The sequence below is a fragment of the Portunus trituberculatus genome, chromosome 41 (genome assembly GCF_017591435.1).
Source record: "Portunus trituberculatus isolate SZX2019 chromosome 41, ASM1759143v1, whole genome shotgun sequence".
NCBI classification, from domain to species: domain Eukaryota; kingdom Metazoa; phylum Arthropoda; class Malacostraca; order Decapoda; family Portunidae; genus Portunus; species Portunus trituberculatus.
In genome coordinates, this window is record NC_059295.1 from 11,254,004 (window position 1) to 11,273,538 (window position 19,535).

At 36.4% G+C, this 19,535-nt stretch overlaps 1 protein-coding gene across 3 annotated transcripts in view; it reads right to left on the bottom strand.

Moving 5' to 3' along the window:
* The window catches only part of LOC123516501 (nucleolar protein 9-like), a 77,755-nt gene that overhangs the window by 1,207 nt on the left and 57,013 nt on the right, over window positions 1–19,535 (bottom strand). For all 3 annotated transcript variants that reach the window (XM_045275894.1, XM_045275893.1, XM_045275895.1), the window contains exon 12: window positions 16,908–17,037. In XM_045275894.1, the coding sequence (XP_045131829.1) occupies window positions 16,940–17,037 (98 nt within the window). In that variant the 3' untranslated portion in view covers window positions 16,908–16,939. The remainder of the gene's footprint in view (window positions 1–16,907; window positions 17,038–19,535) is intronic.

Sequence of the window (19,535 nt, forward strand, 5' to 3'; positions counted from 1 at the left end):
GTTTTATCAAGTAAATTAGAATTAAGAGATTACATAAGGAAAGAAAATCCAGATATTGTATGCCTGGCTGAAACAAAACTAAATGAGGCAATCAAAATAGTCTTGGATAATAGGTATAATGTATGGAGAAGAGACAGAGTGGGTAAAGGAGGAGGAGGAGTCATGATAATGTTAAGGAAGGAGATAGTGATCAATCAAGTGGAATGTGGGAAGGAAAAGCAGAAGTATTGTATATTAAGATGCATATTAATAAAAAAGAGATAACAATCATTGTAACATATGTGCCACCAAAAACAAATTCATGGACCAATCAAGAATATAAAGACATGATAGATGACACAATAAGAGTCTAATGAGAATCGTTAAAGAAAGGAGAAAAGTGATATTAGTAGGAGATTTCAACTGTAAAGAAGTGGACTGGGAAAATTATGAAAGTGGTATGGGGGAAGAAGCCTGGGAGAAAGATTCTTGAACCTAATGATAGACAATATGATGGACCAGAGAGTAAAGGAATGCACAAGATTCAGAGGAAACGACGAGCCAGCGAGATTGGACCTAGTTTTTACAAGGGGTATACAAATGAATGATGATATAAGATATAAGTGCCCATTGGGAAAGAGTGACCATGCAATATTAGAAATAGATATAGAAGAAGGAAAGGAAGATAGAGACGATTCATACAAAGGAGACCGATTAAATTACAGAAAGGCTGATATTGAGAATCTCAAGAACTATTTTAAAACGTAGACTGGGAGGAGATGGAAAACTCAGAGACAATGCAAGACAAATATAACTTATTTTTGGAAATATACAAAACAGGAGTCAGGAATATGTCCCAAAATATAGACCAAAAGAAGAAGGAAAGAAAGATTGGTTTAATGCAAGGTGTGCTAGGGCAAAGGAGAAAAGAGATGGAGCATGGAAAAGGTGGAGGAGAAATAGAATCCAACAAACAAGGAAAACTTCAAGGCAGCGAGAAATGAATATGTTAAGGTGAGGAAGGAAGAGGAAAAGAACTTGAAAAAGATATTGTCGAAAAATGTAAGGAGCAACCAAAATTGTTCTATAGATTCATAAATGGAAAAATTAGGCAAAAGAAACAATAGAAAGGTTAAAAGGAGAGAACGGGATGGTGGAAGACCCAAAAGTATGGCAGAACTATTAAATAAAAAATTCCAGGAGGTCTTTACTAAAGAATCCAAATTTGAGAGGCCACAGGGTAATAGAGAGACAATCTATATGAAAGAGATTAAAGTAACCAAGCTTGAAATAAAAGAGTTAATGAAGGAACTGGATGAAGAGAAGGCAATGGGACCGGATGAAGTCTCAGGCAGAATACTGAAAGAATGTAGGGAAGAACTAGCAAGTCCTATATACAACATCATAAAATGCTCAATAGAAAATGGAACAGTGCCAGTAGAATGGAAAAGAGCTGAGGTGGTTCCCATATATAAGAGCGGAAGGAAGAAGAACCTTTAAATTACAGACCGGTATCACTAACTAGTGTAATATGCAAGATGTGTGAAAGAATAATAAAGAAACAATGGATCGAGTTCCTTGAAGACAACAAATTAATATCAAATAGCCAATTTGGTTTTAGAAAAGGACGGTCTTGTGTAACTAATTTATTGAGTTTCTATTCTAGAATAGTTGATAGAGTACAAGAGAGAGAGGATGGGTTGACTGCATCTATTTGGATTTAAAAAGGCGTTTGACAAAGTGCCACATGCAAGATTACTGTGGAAGTTAGAGGAGAAGGGTGGCTTAAAAGGAAGCACATTGAGATGGATAGAAAATTATTTGAGGGGGAGAGAAATAAGGACGGTAGTTAAAGATATGAAGTCCAAGTGGAGAGCAGTAGAAAGCGGAGTGCCACAGGGGTCAGTATTGGCACCAATACTTTTCCTCATTTATATTAACGACATGCCAGAAGGAGTGAACAGCTACATAAATTTGTTTTGGATGATACGAAACTGTGCAGAGTTATAAAGCAAAAGGAGGATTGTGAAATACTGCAAGAAGACCTAAATAAGATCTGGGAATGGAGTAAGAAGTGGGAAATGGAATTCAATGTGAACAAAAGCCATGTCATGGAAATGGGAAAGAGTGAAAGACGACCTGTGGGAATCTATAAGATGGGAGATGGAGTAGAACTGGAGAAAGTAAAAAGGAAAAGGACTTAGGAGTGACGATGGAAGAAAACAATCAACCAGTAAGCCATATTGATAGAATTTTTAGAGAAACATATAATTTGCTAAGGAATATTGGAGTAGCATTTCACTACATGGACAAAGAAATGATGAAGAAATTGATAAATACTATAATAAGACCCAGATTGGAATATGCAGGAGTAGTGTGGACCCCTCATAAAAGAAACACATAAGAAAATTGGAGAGGCTACAAAAATGGCTACAAGAATGGTCCCAGAACTTGAAGGGATGACATATGAGGAGAGACTAAAGGCTATGGATCTACCAACCTTGGAACAAAGAAGGAGAGAGGAGACCTGATACAAGTCTATAAATTGATCAACGGAATGGACCAAGTGGATAATGAGAAACTGATCCTGAGAGAAGAATATGACATCCAAGCACAAGATCGCATAGTAAAAAGCTGAGAAAGGAAGATGTCTGAGAGATATTAAAAATATAGTTTCGCAGAGATGTATTGAGACGTGGAACAGTTTAGATGAAGAAGTAGTGTCTGCAAAGAGTGTGCACACTTTTAAAGTAGGATTGGATAAGAGTAGATATGGAGACGGGGCCACACGAGCATAAAGCCCAGGACCTGTAAAACTACAACTAGGTAAACTAGGTAACACACACACACACACACACACACACACAGAGAGTGTTAAATATTGAATATAAACTAGATAAATTGATAAAGGAGAATATGGAAATGAAAGAGAATGAAGAACAGGAAAAAGAGTTTATAAAACTGAGAGAAAGGATAAAAAAAGTGGAAGAAAACGAAGCTAGGCTAAGAGCGGAAAACGAAGAACTAAAAAAGGAAGTAGCTAACTACAAGAAGCAGATGGAAGAAGGACTCGGTAAAGCCGAGAAAGAAAAAGAGAAGCTGAAAGATCTAGTAAACAAGGAAGAGGAAAGAGTACAGAACGTGATTAAAAAAGAAGTACAAGCATGGAGAGTCCCAAGATAAGAAAGATAAGGCTGATTTTCAGGAAGTGATTCAAGAACAACTAAAAGAAAAAGAAGAAAATATGACAAACAAAATGATAGGAGTGCTCAAGACAAAAGAAAATCTAGTTAGAGAAATTGCAGAAAAAAAGAAGAGTGTAATCATATTTGGAATAAAAGAAAAAAATATAAAATATAGACCAAAAAGAGAAAAAGAAGAAATGAAATCAGTCAAAGACCTACTGAAGAATCTAAATGACGAAGATAGGCAGAACTTGGAAGAGGAAGTAGAAGAAATAAACAGAATGGGACCATATCAAGAAGGAAAAACGAGACCAATTAAAATACTACTAAAATCACAAGCAGCAACAGAGAAAATATTATATAGAACAACTAAACTCAGAGAAACAGAAGGCTGCAAGGATATTTATATAAAGAAAAATTGAAATGAGGAAGAAAGAAAGAGATACAATGAACTGGCAGTAGCAGTAAGGGAAAAGAATAATGAAAGGTCAGAAGAGGAAAAAAAGGCATTTTTTTTTGGAGAATTCTAGGAGACAGGATAAGGAAATGGTATATAAACGAGAAGGAAAAGAAAAAAAGTGGAACAAGTTTAACTAAAAATGATAAAGGCAATAGACTAAAAATGATGTATACGAACATAGACGGGTTTTATCAAGTAAACTAGAATTAAGAGATTACATAAAGAAAGAAAATCCAGATATTGTATGCCTGGCTGAAACAAAACTAAATAAGGCAATCAAAATAGACTTGGATAATAGATATAATGTATGGAGAAGAGACAGAGTGGGTAAAGGAGGAGGAGGAGTCATGATTATGTTAAGGAAGGAGATAGTGATAAACCAAATGGAATGTGGGGAAGGAAAAGCAGAAGTATTGTATGTTAAGATGCATATTAATAAAAGAGAGTTAACAATCATTGTAACATATGTGCCACCAAAAACAAATTCATGGACCAATCAAGAATATAAAGACATGATAGATGACACAATAAGGAGTCTAACGAGAATCATTAAAGAAAGGAAAAAAATTATATTTGGAGATTTCAACTGTAAGGAGGTGGACTGGGAAAATTATGAAAGTGGTATGGGGGAAGAAGCCTGGAGAGAAAGATTCTTGAACCTAATGATAAACAATATGATGGACCAGAGAGTTAAGGAATGCACAAGATTCAGAGGAAATGACGAGCCGGCGAGATTGGACCTACAGTTGGCGCCACGGGTATTGGCGCGGTTTTTTTTTTTTTTATCTGTAGCACTAAAACAAGTGCAATACTAACATGTATGTAGAACCTACCAGCCTCTAATACTTTGTGGGGAGTCCTTTCCTTTTCAGACAGCTCTCAAGGCATCGAGGAACAGATTCAGCCAGTCTTTGGAGCATTGAGGGTTCTAAGTTGTCCCAAATGTCCTTAATCTCCTTCACAAGCTTTTCCACAGTTGCTGTGTTAGTGTCCTCGTAGTCTTCGTTTATTAGTCCCCACACATTTTCAATTGGATTGAAATCTGGACTATTACCAGGCCAATCGTTTATGTAATCCACTCCTACAAATTCAAGCCATTCTTAGATTAGTTTTGCTGTGTGTGCAGGGGCACCATCCTGCATGAACACCTCACTCTTACAGGCATCAAAGCAGTCCTCGAGATGGTCACACAACAGTTCCAAATATGATTCCTTGTTCACTGTTGTGTTTTAGGTAATATAACCAGCTTGCCCACAATAATACCCAAATGCATTACCATGACACTATCAGGGTGCTTGACTGTCCCCTGTGTGTACTTGGGATGGTACGGAAGAAGAGGAGAAATCCTAGGTTCCCAGTAACATTAAATGTAGCCTCATCGGTCCACAAAACCTTCTTCCACTTTTCATTGTCCCAATTTAGATATTTCTTACAAAACTTCACACGATTGTGTTTCTGTTTCTCCATCAGATGAAGTTTGCGTGTGGTGGATGCTCATAAGACAAATCGTCCTTGAGGCGGCGTTGTATTGTCCTAACAGACATATCTTGCAGGAGTTTTGGATTTTTTTCTTTCAATTCTTTAGCTGTTATCCTTGGTTCAGCTTCCATCTGTCTTTAGATAACCTTCAGAGTCCTTTTTGATGTCTTTTTAGCTGGTCCAGTCCTCTTGACTTGGAGTGGGGGATAATCACCTCCGCTGTCTTGCATTTCTTTGTCCATCTCTGGACACTGCACAACGATACTCTGGTCTGGATTGATATATCCTTGTTAGACTTTCCTGTATTATAAAGTGAGCTTATTGCTGCAATTTTCTCCCTTGTGAGCTCTGGGCCTCGTGGCATTATTACAAAAATCCCACAAAAAACACAGCACGTCAGAACGGAAAAAAAACAATTGATGCGGTCATGACTAATCACAAAAAGCAACTGAGTTATTCTATAGGCAACTGAGATCTTTATTGTCTGCACGTGGATCTTAAGCTCAGCCTACTCTACCATGTGCTTTCGCGCGAATACCAGTGTCGGTTTTCTTAGGTGTAAAATGGGGGGGTCTTTAATAATTTGTCACGGTATGGCAAGACATTTTCGGAATAGTGCCGACTGTAGTTTTTACAAGGGATATACAAATGAATGATGATATAAGATATAAGTGTCCATTGGGAAAGAGTGACCATGTAATATTAGAAATAGATATAAAAGAGGGAAAGGAAGATAGAGACGATTCATACAAAGGAGACCAATTAAATTACAGAAAGGCTGATATTGAGAATCTCAAGAACCATTTTAAAAACGTAAACTGGGAGGAGATGGAAAACTCAGAGACGATGCAAGAGAAGTATAACTTATTTTTGGAAATATACAAAACAGGAGTCAGGGAATATGTCCCGAAATGTAGACCTAAAGAAGAAGGAAAGAAAGATTAGTTTAATGCAAGATGTGCTAGGGCAAAGGAGAAAAGAGATGGAGAATGGAAAAGGTGGAGGAGAAATAGAAATCCAGCAAATAAGGAAAACTTTAAGGCAGCGAGAAATGAATATGTTAAGGTGAGGAAGGAAGACGAAAAGAACTTCGAAAAGGACATTGTCAAAAAATGTAAGGAGCAACCAAAATTGTTCTATAGATTCATAAATGGAAAAATTAGGCAAAGAGAAACAATAGAAAGGTTAAAAGGAGAGTATGGGATGGTGGAAGACCCAAAAAGTATGGCAGAACTATTAAATAATAAATTCCAGGAGGTCTTTACTAAGGAATCCAAATTTGAAAGGCCACAGGGTAATAGAGAGACAATCTATATGAAAAAGATTAAAGTAACCAAGCTTGAAATAAACGAGTTAATAAAGGAACTGGATGAAGAAAAGGCAATGGTACCAGATGAAGTCTCAGGCAGAATACTGAAATAATGTACGGACGAACTAGCAAGTCCTATATACAAAATCATAAAATGCTCAATAGAAAATGGAACAGTACCAGTAGAATGGAAAAGAGCTGAGGTGGTTCCCATATATAAGAGCGGAAGGAAGGAAGAACCTTTAAATTACAGACCGGTATCACTAACTAGTGTAATATGCAAGATGTGTGAAAGATTAATAAAGAAACAATGGATCGAGTTCCTTGAAGACAACAAATTGATATCAAATACCCAATTTGATTTTAAAAAAAGACGGTCGTGTGTAACTAATGTATTGAATTTCTATTCTAGAATAGTTGATAGAGTACAAGAGAGAGAGGGATGGATTGACTGTATTTATTTGGATTTAAAAAAGGCATTTGACAAAGTGCCACAAGCAAGATTACAATGGAAGTTAGAGGAGAAGGGTGGCTTAAAAGGAAGCACATTGAGATGGATAGAAAATTATTTGAGGGGGAGAGAAATAAGGACGGTAGTTAAAGATATGAAGTCCAAGTGGAGAGCAATAGAAAGCGGAGTGCCACAAGGGTCAGTATTGGGACCAATACTTTTCCTCATTTATATTAATGACATGCCAGAAAGAGTGAACAGCTACATAAATCTGTTTGCGGATGATACAAAAACTGTGCAGAGTTATAAAGGAAAAGGAGGATTGTGAAATACTGCAAAAAGACCTAAATATGACCTGGGAATGGAGTAAAAAGTGGGAAATGGAATTCAATGTGAACAAAAGCCATGTCATGGAAATGGGAAAGAGTTAAAGACGACCTGTGGGAATCTATAAGATGGGAGATAGAGTAGAACTGGAGAAAGTAAAAAAGGAAAAGGACTTAGGAGTGACGATGGAAGAAAACAATCAACCAGTAAGCCATATTGATAGAATTTTTAGAGAAACATATAATTTGCTAAGGAATATTGGAATAGCATTTCACTACATGGACAAAGAAATGATGAAGAAATTGATAAGTACTATAATAAGACCCAGATTGGAATATGCAGGAGTAGTGTGGACCCCTCATAAAAAGAAACACATAAGGAAATTGGAGAGACTACAAAAAATGGCTACAAGAATGATTCCAGAATTTGAAGGGATGACATATGAGGAGAGACTAAAGGCTATGGATCTACCAACCCTGGAACAAAGAAGGGAGAGAGGAGACCTGATACAAGTTTATAAATTGATCAACGGAATGGACCAAGTGGATAATGAGAAACTGATCCTGAGAGAAGAATATGACATCCCAAGCACAAGATCGCATAGTAAAAAGCTGAGAAAAGGAAGATGTCTGAGAGATGTTAAAAAATATAGTTTCTCGCAAAGATGTATTGAGACGTGGAACAGTTTAAATGAAGAAGTAGTGTCTGCAACGAGTGTGCACACTTTTAAAATAGGATTGGATAAGTGTAGATATGGAGACAGGGCCACACGAGCATAAAGCCCAGGCCCTGTAAAACTACAACTAGGTAAATACACACACACACATTTGAAGGCTTTGATGTGGCACATACTTCACTATTGAATAGAGTGTTAAATATTGAACATAAATTAGATAAATGGATAAAAGAGAGTATGGGAATGAAAGAGAATGAAGAACAGGAAAAAGAGCTCCAGAAATTGAAAGAAAGGATAAAAAGAGTAGAAGAAAACGAAACTAGGCTAAGAACAGAAAATGTAGAATTAAAAAAAGAAGTAGGTAACTACAAGAAACTGATGGAAGAAGGACTTGATAAAGCTGAGAAAGAAAAAGAGAAGCTGAAAGATCTAGTTAACAAAGAAGAGGAAAGAGTACAAGACGTGATTAAAAAAGAAGTACAGGCATGGAGAATCCAAGATAAGAAAGACAAGGAATCATTTCAGGAAGTATTTCAAGAACAGTTAAAAGAAAGAGATGAAAATATGACAAGCAAAATGATAGGAGTCCTCAAGAAAAAAGAAAATTTAGTAAGAGAAATTGCAGAAAAAAAAGTGTAATTATTTTTGGCCTGCAAGAAAAAAATTTTAAATATAGACCAAGAAGGGAAAAGGACGAAATGAAATCAGTAAAAGACCTACTAAAACATCTGAATGACAAGGATAGACAGAACTTAGAAGAGGAAGTAGAAGAAATCCATAGAATGGGACCATATCAAGAAGGAACAGTGAGACAAATTAAGATACTACTAAAATCACAAGCAGCAACACAAGAAATACTATATAGAAAAACAAAACTCAGAGAAACAGGTTGCAAAGATATATATATATATATATATATATATATATATATATATATATATATATATATATATATATATATATATATATATAAAGAAAAATAGAAACGAGGAGGAAAGGAAGACACACAATGAACTGGTGGCAGAAGCAAGAGAAAAAAATAATGAAAGGTCAGAGAAGGAGAAAGCATTTTTTTTTTTTTTTTTGAGAATTATAGGAGACAGCGTAAGGAAATGGTATATAAAAGAGAAGGAAGAGAAAAAAACAGAGCAAGTTTAACTAGAAATTATAAGAACAAGAGATTAAAAATGAACATAGATGGGGTTTTCTCAAGTAAATTAGAATTAAGAGATTACATAAAGAAAGAAGAACCAGATATTGTATGCCTGGTAGAAACAAAGTTAAATGAGGCAATAAAACTAGACATAGATAAAAGGTATAATATATGGAGGAGAGATAGAGTGGGTAAAAGAGGAGGAGGAGTCATGATGATGTTAAGGAAAGAGATGGTGGTAAATCAAGTGGAGTTTGGGGAAGGAAAATCAGGAATACTGTATATTAAGATACATATTAATAAAAAGGAGTTAACAATCATTGGAACATATGTGCCACCAAAAACAAATTCATAGACTAATCAAGAATATAAAGACATGATAAATGACAAAATAAGGAGTCTTACAAGGAAGGAGATAGTGATAAAACCAAATGGAATGTGGGGAAGGAAAAGCTAAAGTATTGTATGTTAAGATGCATATTAATAAAAAAGAGTTAACAATCATTGTAACATATGTGCCACCAAAAACAAATTCATGAACCAATCAAGAATATAAAGACATGATAGATGACACAATAAGGAGTCTAATGAGAATCATTAAAGAAAGGAGAAAAGTGATATTAGTAGGAGATTTCAACTGTAAGGAGGTGGACTGGGAAAATTATGAAAGTGGTATGGGGGAAGAAGCCTGGGAAGATAGATTCCTGAACCTAATGATAGACAATATGATGGACCAGAGAGTAAAGGAATGCACAAGATTCAGAGGAAATGACGAGCCGGCGAGATTGGACCTAGTTTTTACAAGGGATATACAAATGAACGATGATATAAGACATTACTGCCCATTGGGAAAGAGTGACCATGTAATATCAGAAATGGATATAGAAGAGCTCTGGAAAGGAAGATAGAGATGAATCATACAAAGGAGACCGAATAAATTACAGAAAGCTGATATTGAGAACCTCAAGAGCTATTTTAAAAATGTAAACTGGGAGGAGATGGAAAACTCAGAGACGGTACAAGAGAAGTATAACTTTTTTTGGAAATATACAAAACAGGAGTTAGGGAATATGTCACAAAATATAAACCTAAAGAAGGAAAGACAGATTGGTTTAATAAAAGATGTGGTAGGGCAAAGGAGAAAAGAGATGGAGCATGGAAAAGGTGGAGGAGAAATAGAAATACAGTAAATAAGGAAAACTTCAAAACAGCAAGAAATGAATATGCTAAGATGAGAAAGGAAGAAGGAACTATGAAAAGGACATTGTCAAAAAATGTAAGGAACAACCAAAATTGTTCTACAGATTCATAAATGGAAAAATTAGGCAAAAAGAAACAATAGAAAGGTTAAAAGGAGAGAACGGGATGGTGGAAGACCCAAAAAGTATGGCAGAACTATTAAATAATAAATTCCAGGAGGTCTTTACTAAGGAATCCAAATTTGAGACGCCACAGGGTAATAGAGAGACAGTCTATATGAAAGATATTAAAGTAACCAAGCTTGAAATAAAAGAGTTTATGAAGGAACTGGATGAAGACAAGGCAATGGGACCAGATGAAGTCTGAGGCAGAATACTGAAAGAATGTAGGGAAGAACTAGGAAGTCCTACATACAACATAATAAAATGCTCAATAGAAAATGGAACAGTGCCAGTAGAATGGAAAAGAGCTGAGGTGGTTCTCATATATAAGAGCGGAAGGAAGAAAGAACCTTTAAATTACAGACCGGTATCACTAACTAGTGTAATATGCAAGATGTGTGAAAGAATAATAAAGAAACAATGGATCGAGTTCCCTTGAAGACAATAAATTAATATCAAATAGCCAATCTGGTTTTAGAAAAAGACGTTTCGTGTGTAACTAATTTATTGAGTTTCTATTCTAGAATAGTTGATAGAGTACAAGAGAGAGGGGGATGGGTTGACTGTATTTATTTGGATTTAAAAAAGGCATTTGACAAAGTGCCACATGTAAGATTACTATGAAAGTTAGAGGAGAAGAGTGGCTTAAAAGGAAGCACATTGAGATGGATAGAAAATTATTTGAGGGGGAGAGAAATAAGGATGGTAGTTAAAGATATGAAGTCCAAATGGAGAGCAGTAGAAAGCAGAGTGCCACAGGGGTCAGTATTGGCACCAATACTTTTTCTCATATACAGTATATTAACAACATGCCAGAGGGAGTGAACAGCTACATAAATCTGTTTATGGACGATGTGAAACTGTGCAGAGTTATAAAGCAAAACAGGGATTGTGAAATACTGCAGGAAGACCTAAATAAGATCTGGAAATGGAGTAAAAAGTGGGAGATGGAATCCAATGTGGACAAAAGCCACGTGAATGAAATGGGAAAGAGTGAAAGATGACCCGTGGGAATCTATAAGATGGGAGATGGAGTAGAACTAGAGAAAGTAAAAAAGGAAAAGGACATAGGAGTGACGATGGAAGACAACAATCAACTGGTAAGCCATATTGATAGAATTTTCAGAGAGACATAATTTGCTAAGGAATATTAGATTAGCATTTCACTACATGGACAAAGAAATGATGAAGAAATTGATAAGTACTATAATAAGACCCAGATTGGAATATGCAGGAGTTGTGTGGACCCCCCATAAAAGGAAACACATAAGGAAGTTGGAGAGACTACAAAAAATGGCTACAAGAATGGTTCCAGAATTTGAAGGGATGACATATGAGGAAAGACTAAGGGCTATGGATCTACCAACCCTAGAACAGAGAAGGAAAAGAGGAGATCTGATACAAGCTTATAAATTGATTAACGGAATTGACCAAGTGGATAATGAGAAACTGATCCTGAGAGAAGAATATGACATTTGAGGCACAAGATCACATAGTAAAAAACTGAGGAAGGGAAGATGTCTCAGAGATGTTAAAAAATATAATTTCCCGCAAAGATGTGTTGAGACTTGAAACAGTTTGAGTGAGGAAGTGGTGTCAGCAAAGAGTGTGCATAGCTTTAAAGAAAAATTGGAGAAGTGTAGATATGGAGACCGGGCCACATGAGCGTAAAGCCCAGGTCCTGTAAATCTACAACTAGGTAAATACAACTAGGTAAATACACACATACAAGAGGACATGAAAAGAAGATCAGGATGAGGCAGTGTGTGAAAGATATTGGAAAATACAGTTTTCCACACAGAAAGGTGGAAAAATGGAATGCATTGGATAATGGAATTGTCACAGCAAATAGTGTGCATAACTTTAAAGAAAAACTAGATAAATGGAGATATGGAGACGACACTATGAGGCCTGCTCGAACCCTGTACAAGACAACTATGTAAATACATGAAACTGAGAAAATGGTATATTTGGAAAGTAGATGGAAACAAAACATAGAGTGATTTATGTCTGGAAGCTTTGAAGTGAGATTATATATTGTAAAAAGGACCAGATGTCATATGTATAACAAAAAATAAATTAAGTGAAAATGTCCAAGTGAATTTTAAAGAGCAAGGATGTAATGTTTGGAGAAGACAGAAGGGAAAAGCAGGAGGAGTACTGATAATGACTCAAGGGGACATATACGTTGAGTAGGTACAGTACAGATATGGAATGGCAGAGGTTTTAAGCATAACATTTAGGACCAGTGGGAGAGAAAAAGGAGTATCATAGTAACATATGTGCCACTGAAGACTACTAATACATGTAACTAAGCTTGATGTACATAAGAAATGCACCGTGGAAGTGCTAAATTGCCTATGTTACGAAAAGACAGAAGAGTGCTACTTATGGGAGATCTGAACTGCAAACATGTAAATTGGGAAGAAATGGATACAAACAGTTATGCTGGACGTTGGGGGGAGGAAGTGTTACAACTAGCAATGGTAAACAAATTGGACCAATAGGTGAAGGACTACACAAGATATAGAGGGAAAGGGATTTGGTATTCATATAAAAAACGGAGCTTTGTCCAGCCATCAAATATCACAGCCCAATGGAAAAAAGTGATCATGGGGTTCTAGAAATTGATTTAGAGGATTAGAAAATTTTGAAATACAATGAGGGACATAAACAAAAAAGAAGGAATCACGCTAAGTAAAATCTTAAAGGATTAAGAAGTTACCTTGGTATTACTGAGTGGAGTGAAATTATGCAAGGCAAGACAGTCCAAAGAAAGTATGATAAATTCCTAGACAAGTATAATGAGGAGGTAAAAAGATATGTTCCTGAATACATAGTAAAAGAATGGAAACACACATGGCACAATGCTATATGTTTATCAGAACATATGTGCAAAAGCTAAAAAGTATAAGGATGCAGCTTGGATAAAATTCAAGAAGCAACAAAATAGTCTAACTAAGAAGCAGTAAAAAGAGATGTGAAATTAATACATTAGGATAAGAAGGGAGGAGGAGAGAAATTTTGTAAAGGATGTAATGAAGAGACGTGAATAAGAACATAAGCTTTTTCTGTAAGTACTTAAATGGAAATATAACAAACAGAGATCATTACTACATTAATTAAGGGAAACAGGATATATGAAACAATGGAAGAAATGAGTGAACTTATGAATGAGAGCTTTAAATCAATATTTAATGAAGAGGGAATTTCAGAGTCAAATGACCAAGCGGCACAGAAAAGATTAAGAAACATTGTGACGCAAAAACAGAAAATTAGAGAACTACTAGAAAGGGTGGATATAAGAAAGGCAATGGGGCTAGATGGAGTGTCAGGATGGACACTAGGACAATGTAGAGAAAAACTGGTGGAACCAATTTGGGATGTAATCAACAATTCTCTAATGAAAGGGAAGGTACCAAAGGAATGGAAGAGAGCAAATATAGTCCCGATACACAATGGAGGAAAAAAGACTGAACCCCTAAATTACAGACCAGTGTCACTAACTAGTGTTGTGGGAAAGATCTGTGAAATTGTTATTAAAGAAAAATGGCTAGAATATCTGGAGGGAAATGAAATAATTAGGAACTCCCCAATTTGGTTTCAGAAAAGGAAGATCATGCATAACAAATTTACTAGGCTTTTATATAAGAGTAATAGATGAAATACAAGGGAGAGATTGATGAGTTGACATGATGTATCTAGATATCAACCCCTTCAGTACCAGATGTGTGTTTTGTGACACGTACGTGTCACGGCTGAGTTCACGCGCCAGGAACCGAGCGCGCTCCCCATGACACGCACATGCCACGGTTATAAGCTGTGTGTATTGAGGGCTCTCAAGGCCTTGGTTTCTGGGTTATTTCTACTCACGTGGTGGCAAGTGTCTGTGTTTACAAACATAAGGCTGCAGCCATTCGTGGGATGGTTTGAAACGTCATAAACTTTGACCAATGAGTTATTGTCAGTGCTGTGACGTAATTTGGGAAGACCAATCATCATATTATATTTTTTTATACATCACATTTTCTGACCTACGTATGGCAACACATGCTTGTCAAGTGCCGCAATGTGATATTCTCTAGCTTCTGTTCAGTGCTGCCTGATGTTTTTTCGTGGTAGCACACGCGGATTTACTTCGCAATTATGGATATCTCTACAACTGACAATGAAGATGAATATGATGGTGGGACAATAAGTGAATTTGAGGGGTCTGATGACTCAATGGAAGGTGATGATACTTTGTTTGATCCTGAAGCTATCAGTGATGTAGAGAGTGATGCTAGCAGCGGCGACGAGAGTATTGAGACGTTGTCCGCAAGCAGTGGCCTGTCATGCAGCCCTCCTGCCTCACACCACCCCCGCAGCTGCTGGTAGACAAACAGATTTCACACTTCTTTCAGACTCATTCTCTGACACCAGACCTAACCCTCTACCTACATGTAACACTGATTTTCCTGATGTACATCCTAGTATTATTCTACATCATGAAGCTAGTGCTATGAGTGATCTACACTGTTTTCAGTTATTCATGGGGAAAGATGTGATTTCTGCTCTGTGTCTCTGGACCAACACACGTGCTGCATATTTTTTTTTACTCAAATGACACGTTGTGGGGTTTCTCTGATAAATAATATAGTGTGAACAGGGTGTTTGTGAAAAGAAGCTAAAGACTACCGCACGGACGATGCGGAGGAGTGCGTGGGCAGTCGGTTTGGCAGCAAAACGTCTTGTTTACATAAGGTTGACAGGTCGGTAACGATGGGGTTAAGAAGGCTTTCAACAGAGTACCAAATAGAAGACTCCTATGGAAAATAGAACACATGGAAGGAATACAGGGAAATTATCTGAAATTGCATGGCAGACTACTTACTACTTAGAATAATGATAAGAAACAACCCATCAGGTTGGAGCATAATTACCAGTGGCGTACCACAGGGTTCGGTGCTGGCATCAATTATGTTCCAAGTACATATTAATGATATACAAGAGGGTTTGAATAGCTATACAAATTTGTTTGCAGATGATACAAAACTTTTGAAAGTAATACAGAACATCACGGACTATGTGGAATTGCAGACAGATATTGACAAGATCTGGGATTGGAGTCAAAAGTAGAAATTATAATTTAATAGCAGGAAATGTCATGTAATGAAAATGGGTAAAAGTAATAGAAGACCTATCTGGGAATACAAATTAGGAGAAGACATTATAATGAAAAGGAGTGAAGAGAAAGACCTGGGAGTGATTATACAAAACACCACGACTCCAAAAAGACATAAATGGATTATTTGCTTCAACATAAAAGATACTAACCAACATCAGGGTGGCATTCAATTACATGGATAAGAGTATGATGAAAAGATCATAACCACTATGATAAGACCTGATTAGAATATGCACCTGTGATATGGTCACCATGCAGACAGAAAGACATAGGAAACTAGAATGAATCCAAAGGACTACTACAAAGATGGTCCCAGAAATAAAGGATCTTCCCTACGAAGAAAAATATAAGGAAATGGAACTACCAACTTTGAGGGATAGATGGGAAAGAGGAGACCTAATATGGAAAAGATAGATAGACAAGACCTGGTATCACAGATGGAGGATGGAGATAGACAAACAAGAGGACATTCCAAGAAGATCACGAAAAGTCATTGTCTGAGGAACATTAAGAAGTTTAGTTTCCCACATAGGATGATGGACATCTGGAATGGATTGAGTGAAGAGATTGTAACAGTAGAAAGTGTGTACAAATTTGAGGAAAAGTTGGATAAATGTAGATATGGAGGCAGGTCACTATGAGCCCTGCTTGAAACTTGTAATATACAACTATAGTCAAACCACGCTCTGGAGTCACTTTGGGTGGGGCTGGAAAAGGGGACTTCCCGGCTACAGCATTGCCAAATCTCTCCCAGTACTAGGGCAATTAAAAAGGATTAGAAATTACCTGACCCTTTTAAGCCTACACCATCCCACCACCACCCACCTCTCTCTCTTCTTCTAAGAAGTAGTTATATACGTTGTATATAAGTTCTTTCTCTCGGCTGTGTATTGGTCCACCACGATTCGTGACGCTTCCTTCCATCTTGCTGGGTGGGAGGCCAGGTGATGAATGAATGACCCTGACCCACCTTAATCCCCGACCCCCTGACCTGCCTGCCTTCCCAGACCTACCTGACAACCTCGCAAAATAGCGTTGCCATGTGTTGTGCTATTTATGTATGTATACTAATTGTTATTATCTATTTTACAATACTACAGTGCATTCATAACACTATAAACCCTTATTGAATCTAAAAAAGTATTTAATGGGAAATAAAACATAAGAATAATTAATAAATAGGTGACGAATGACACGAAGTGATATGTGTTGGGGCTGATTTGGCATAGTGGCGAGCCAGGGATTTACAGCAGCGTCCACACCCAAAGTGACTCCATAGCGTAGTAGTACTATAGGTAAATACACACACACACACACACACACAAAAGAATGTAGCTGAATAGTTAAAAGTCATTCTTACCTCAACATGATGAATCTTCAACACAGGGTAGACTAAGTGTCAGCAACTGATGTATCTATAAATATACTATCCTCAACGGAATCCATTTTCCTTTTCTTTTTGTGCTTTTTTTCTTTTAACTCCCCTTTATCTGAAATAAGTGTTGGCATTGCAAGGTATTTGGGGACATTTCCTGTTATAGTTTTGTAGGTAATTTATAACATACTTCCAATGTATATTTAAAAATATTTTGATTATAAATTTATTCACATGTGCACACATCTAAAAATTTACTGATATTGATTGCACATATTCACAACAAAAATACATAGCCTTAAGCTACACACACACACACACACACACACACACACACACACACACACACACACACAGTGGTTAGCACGCTCGACTCACACTCGAGAGAGTAAAAGACTCGAGTCCCAGAGGCGGCGAGGCAAATGGACAAAGCCTCTTAATGTGTAGCCCCTGTTCACCTAGCAGTAAACAGGTATGGGATGTAACTCGAGGGGTTGTGGCCTCGTTTTCCCGGTGTGTGGAGTGTGTTGTGGTCTCAGTCCTACCCGAAGATCGGTCTATGAGCTCTGAGCTCGCTCCGTAATTGGGAAGACTGGCTGGGTGACCAGCAGCCGACCGAGGTGAATTACACACACACACACACACACACACATATACACTATCGCGCGCCCCGCCATGACGTAATGGAATATCTGAGCGCTCATTGGCCAAAACCGCCTTCCCGCCAAGATCAATTCGGCTATCGCGTTTTCGGCTATAGCGCGGCTATATCGGCCCAAATTGGGCGCGATAGCCGAGGGTTAAGTGTGTGTATATATATATATATATATATATATATATATATATATATATATATATATATATATATATATATATATATATATATATATATATATATATATATATATATATATATATATATATATATATATATATATATATATATATATATATATATATATATATATATATATATATATATATATATATATATATATATATATATATATATATATATATATATATATATATATATATATATATATATATATATATATATATATATATATATATATATATATATATATATATATATATATATATATATATATATATATATATATATATATATATATATATATATATATATATATATATATATATATATATATATATATATATATATATATATATATATATATATATATATATATATATATATATATATATATATATATATATATATATATATATATATATACACAGGCAACCCCCGCTTAACGAATGGGTTGCGTTCCTAAAAAAACCTTCGTTAAGCGAAACTTCGTTAAGCGAACCGATTATAACAAGTTTAACCCCTGACTTGAACTTCCATTGCGAATAAGCAAAGCGAGAGTGCATCATAGTACAGTAAAAGGTTTAATGAAAGTAAAAATTATGAAGTTTAACATTTAGGCAGTTCAAATTTAATTTAAGTCATTATAATGTACACTAATGTATGTATGTACGTAACTTTATAATGTTGATCTTAAATTTATGAAGGGAGGGAGAGTGAAACGGGAGAGACACTAACCGGCAACCTGTGGAATGTAAACAAAGGGCGCATCATTGTACCGCATACAAAACTTATGTACCACATTTCCACAAGGCATTCCATTTCATCCATTGTAGAGTCACGAGTTCAGGTGGTTCTTTTAGCTTGCAAGGAAGATAGAGTCTCACAAGCCTTCTTAATAGTCTGCTGACTTGAAAATAGTAGAGACAGTATATGGAGTCAAGATGGTGGCCAGCAATGCTATAGTTTTCTCGCCTCTCGTGTCTGTGTTCACTTCGAGAGTAAGAGATTTCCTGGTCTTCTTAGGAACACTAGGCCACATTGCAGAGCATTTTGGTGGTAAGTTGAGCGAGTGAAGACGAGCTGCTGCTGACGCTGTCATGGGAGTGAGTGGTGCGTGTGTTGTCCACGAGAGGCTTGATCTTGATCTTGATCTTGATTCTACAGGTGTCCCAGGATTTCTCCTGAGGCAGGCCTTAGTATTTGCAGCTCTTGGTGTATTCAAAAGCTTGTCGGCTTGCGTGATACGACGAGGCTTTCAAACATGGAAATAATTACCTGGATAAAACTTCGTTAAAGCGAGTTTGGTGTTCGTTAAACGAGCAGATGGTAGTAAAATGAAACCTTCGTTGTGGCGAAATTTCGTTGTGTGAACCTTCGTTAAACGGGGGTTGCCTGTGTGTATATATATATATATATATATATATATATATATATATATATATACAGGCAACCCCGTTTATATATATATATATATATATATATATATATATATATATATATATATATATATATATATATATATATATATATATATACAGGCAACCCCCGTTTAACGAAGGTTCACACAACGAAATTTCACCACAACAAAGGTTTCATTTTACTACCATCTGCTCGTTTAACGAACACCAAACTTGCTTTAACGAAGTTTTATCCAGGTAATTTTTTTCCAAATTTGAAAGCCCCACCATATCACGCAAGCTGACAGGCTTTTGAATACACCAGGAGCTGCTGGTACTAAGGCCTGCCTCAGGAAAAATCCTGGGGCCCTATAGAAT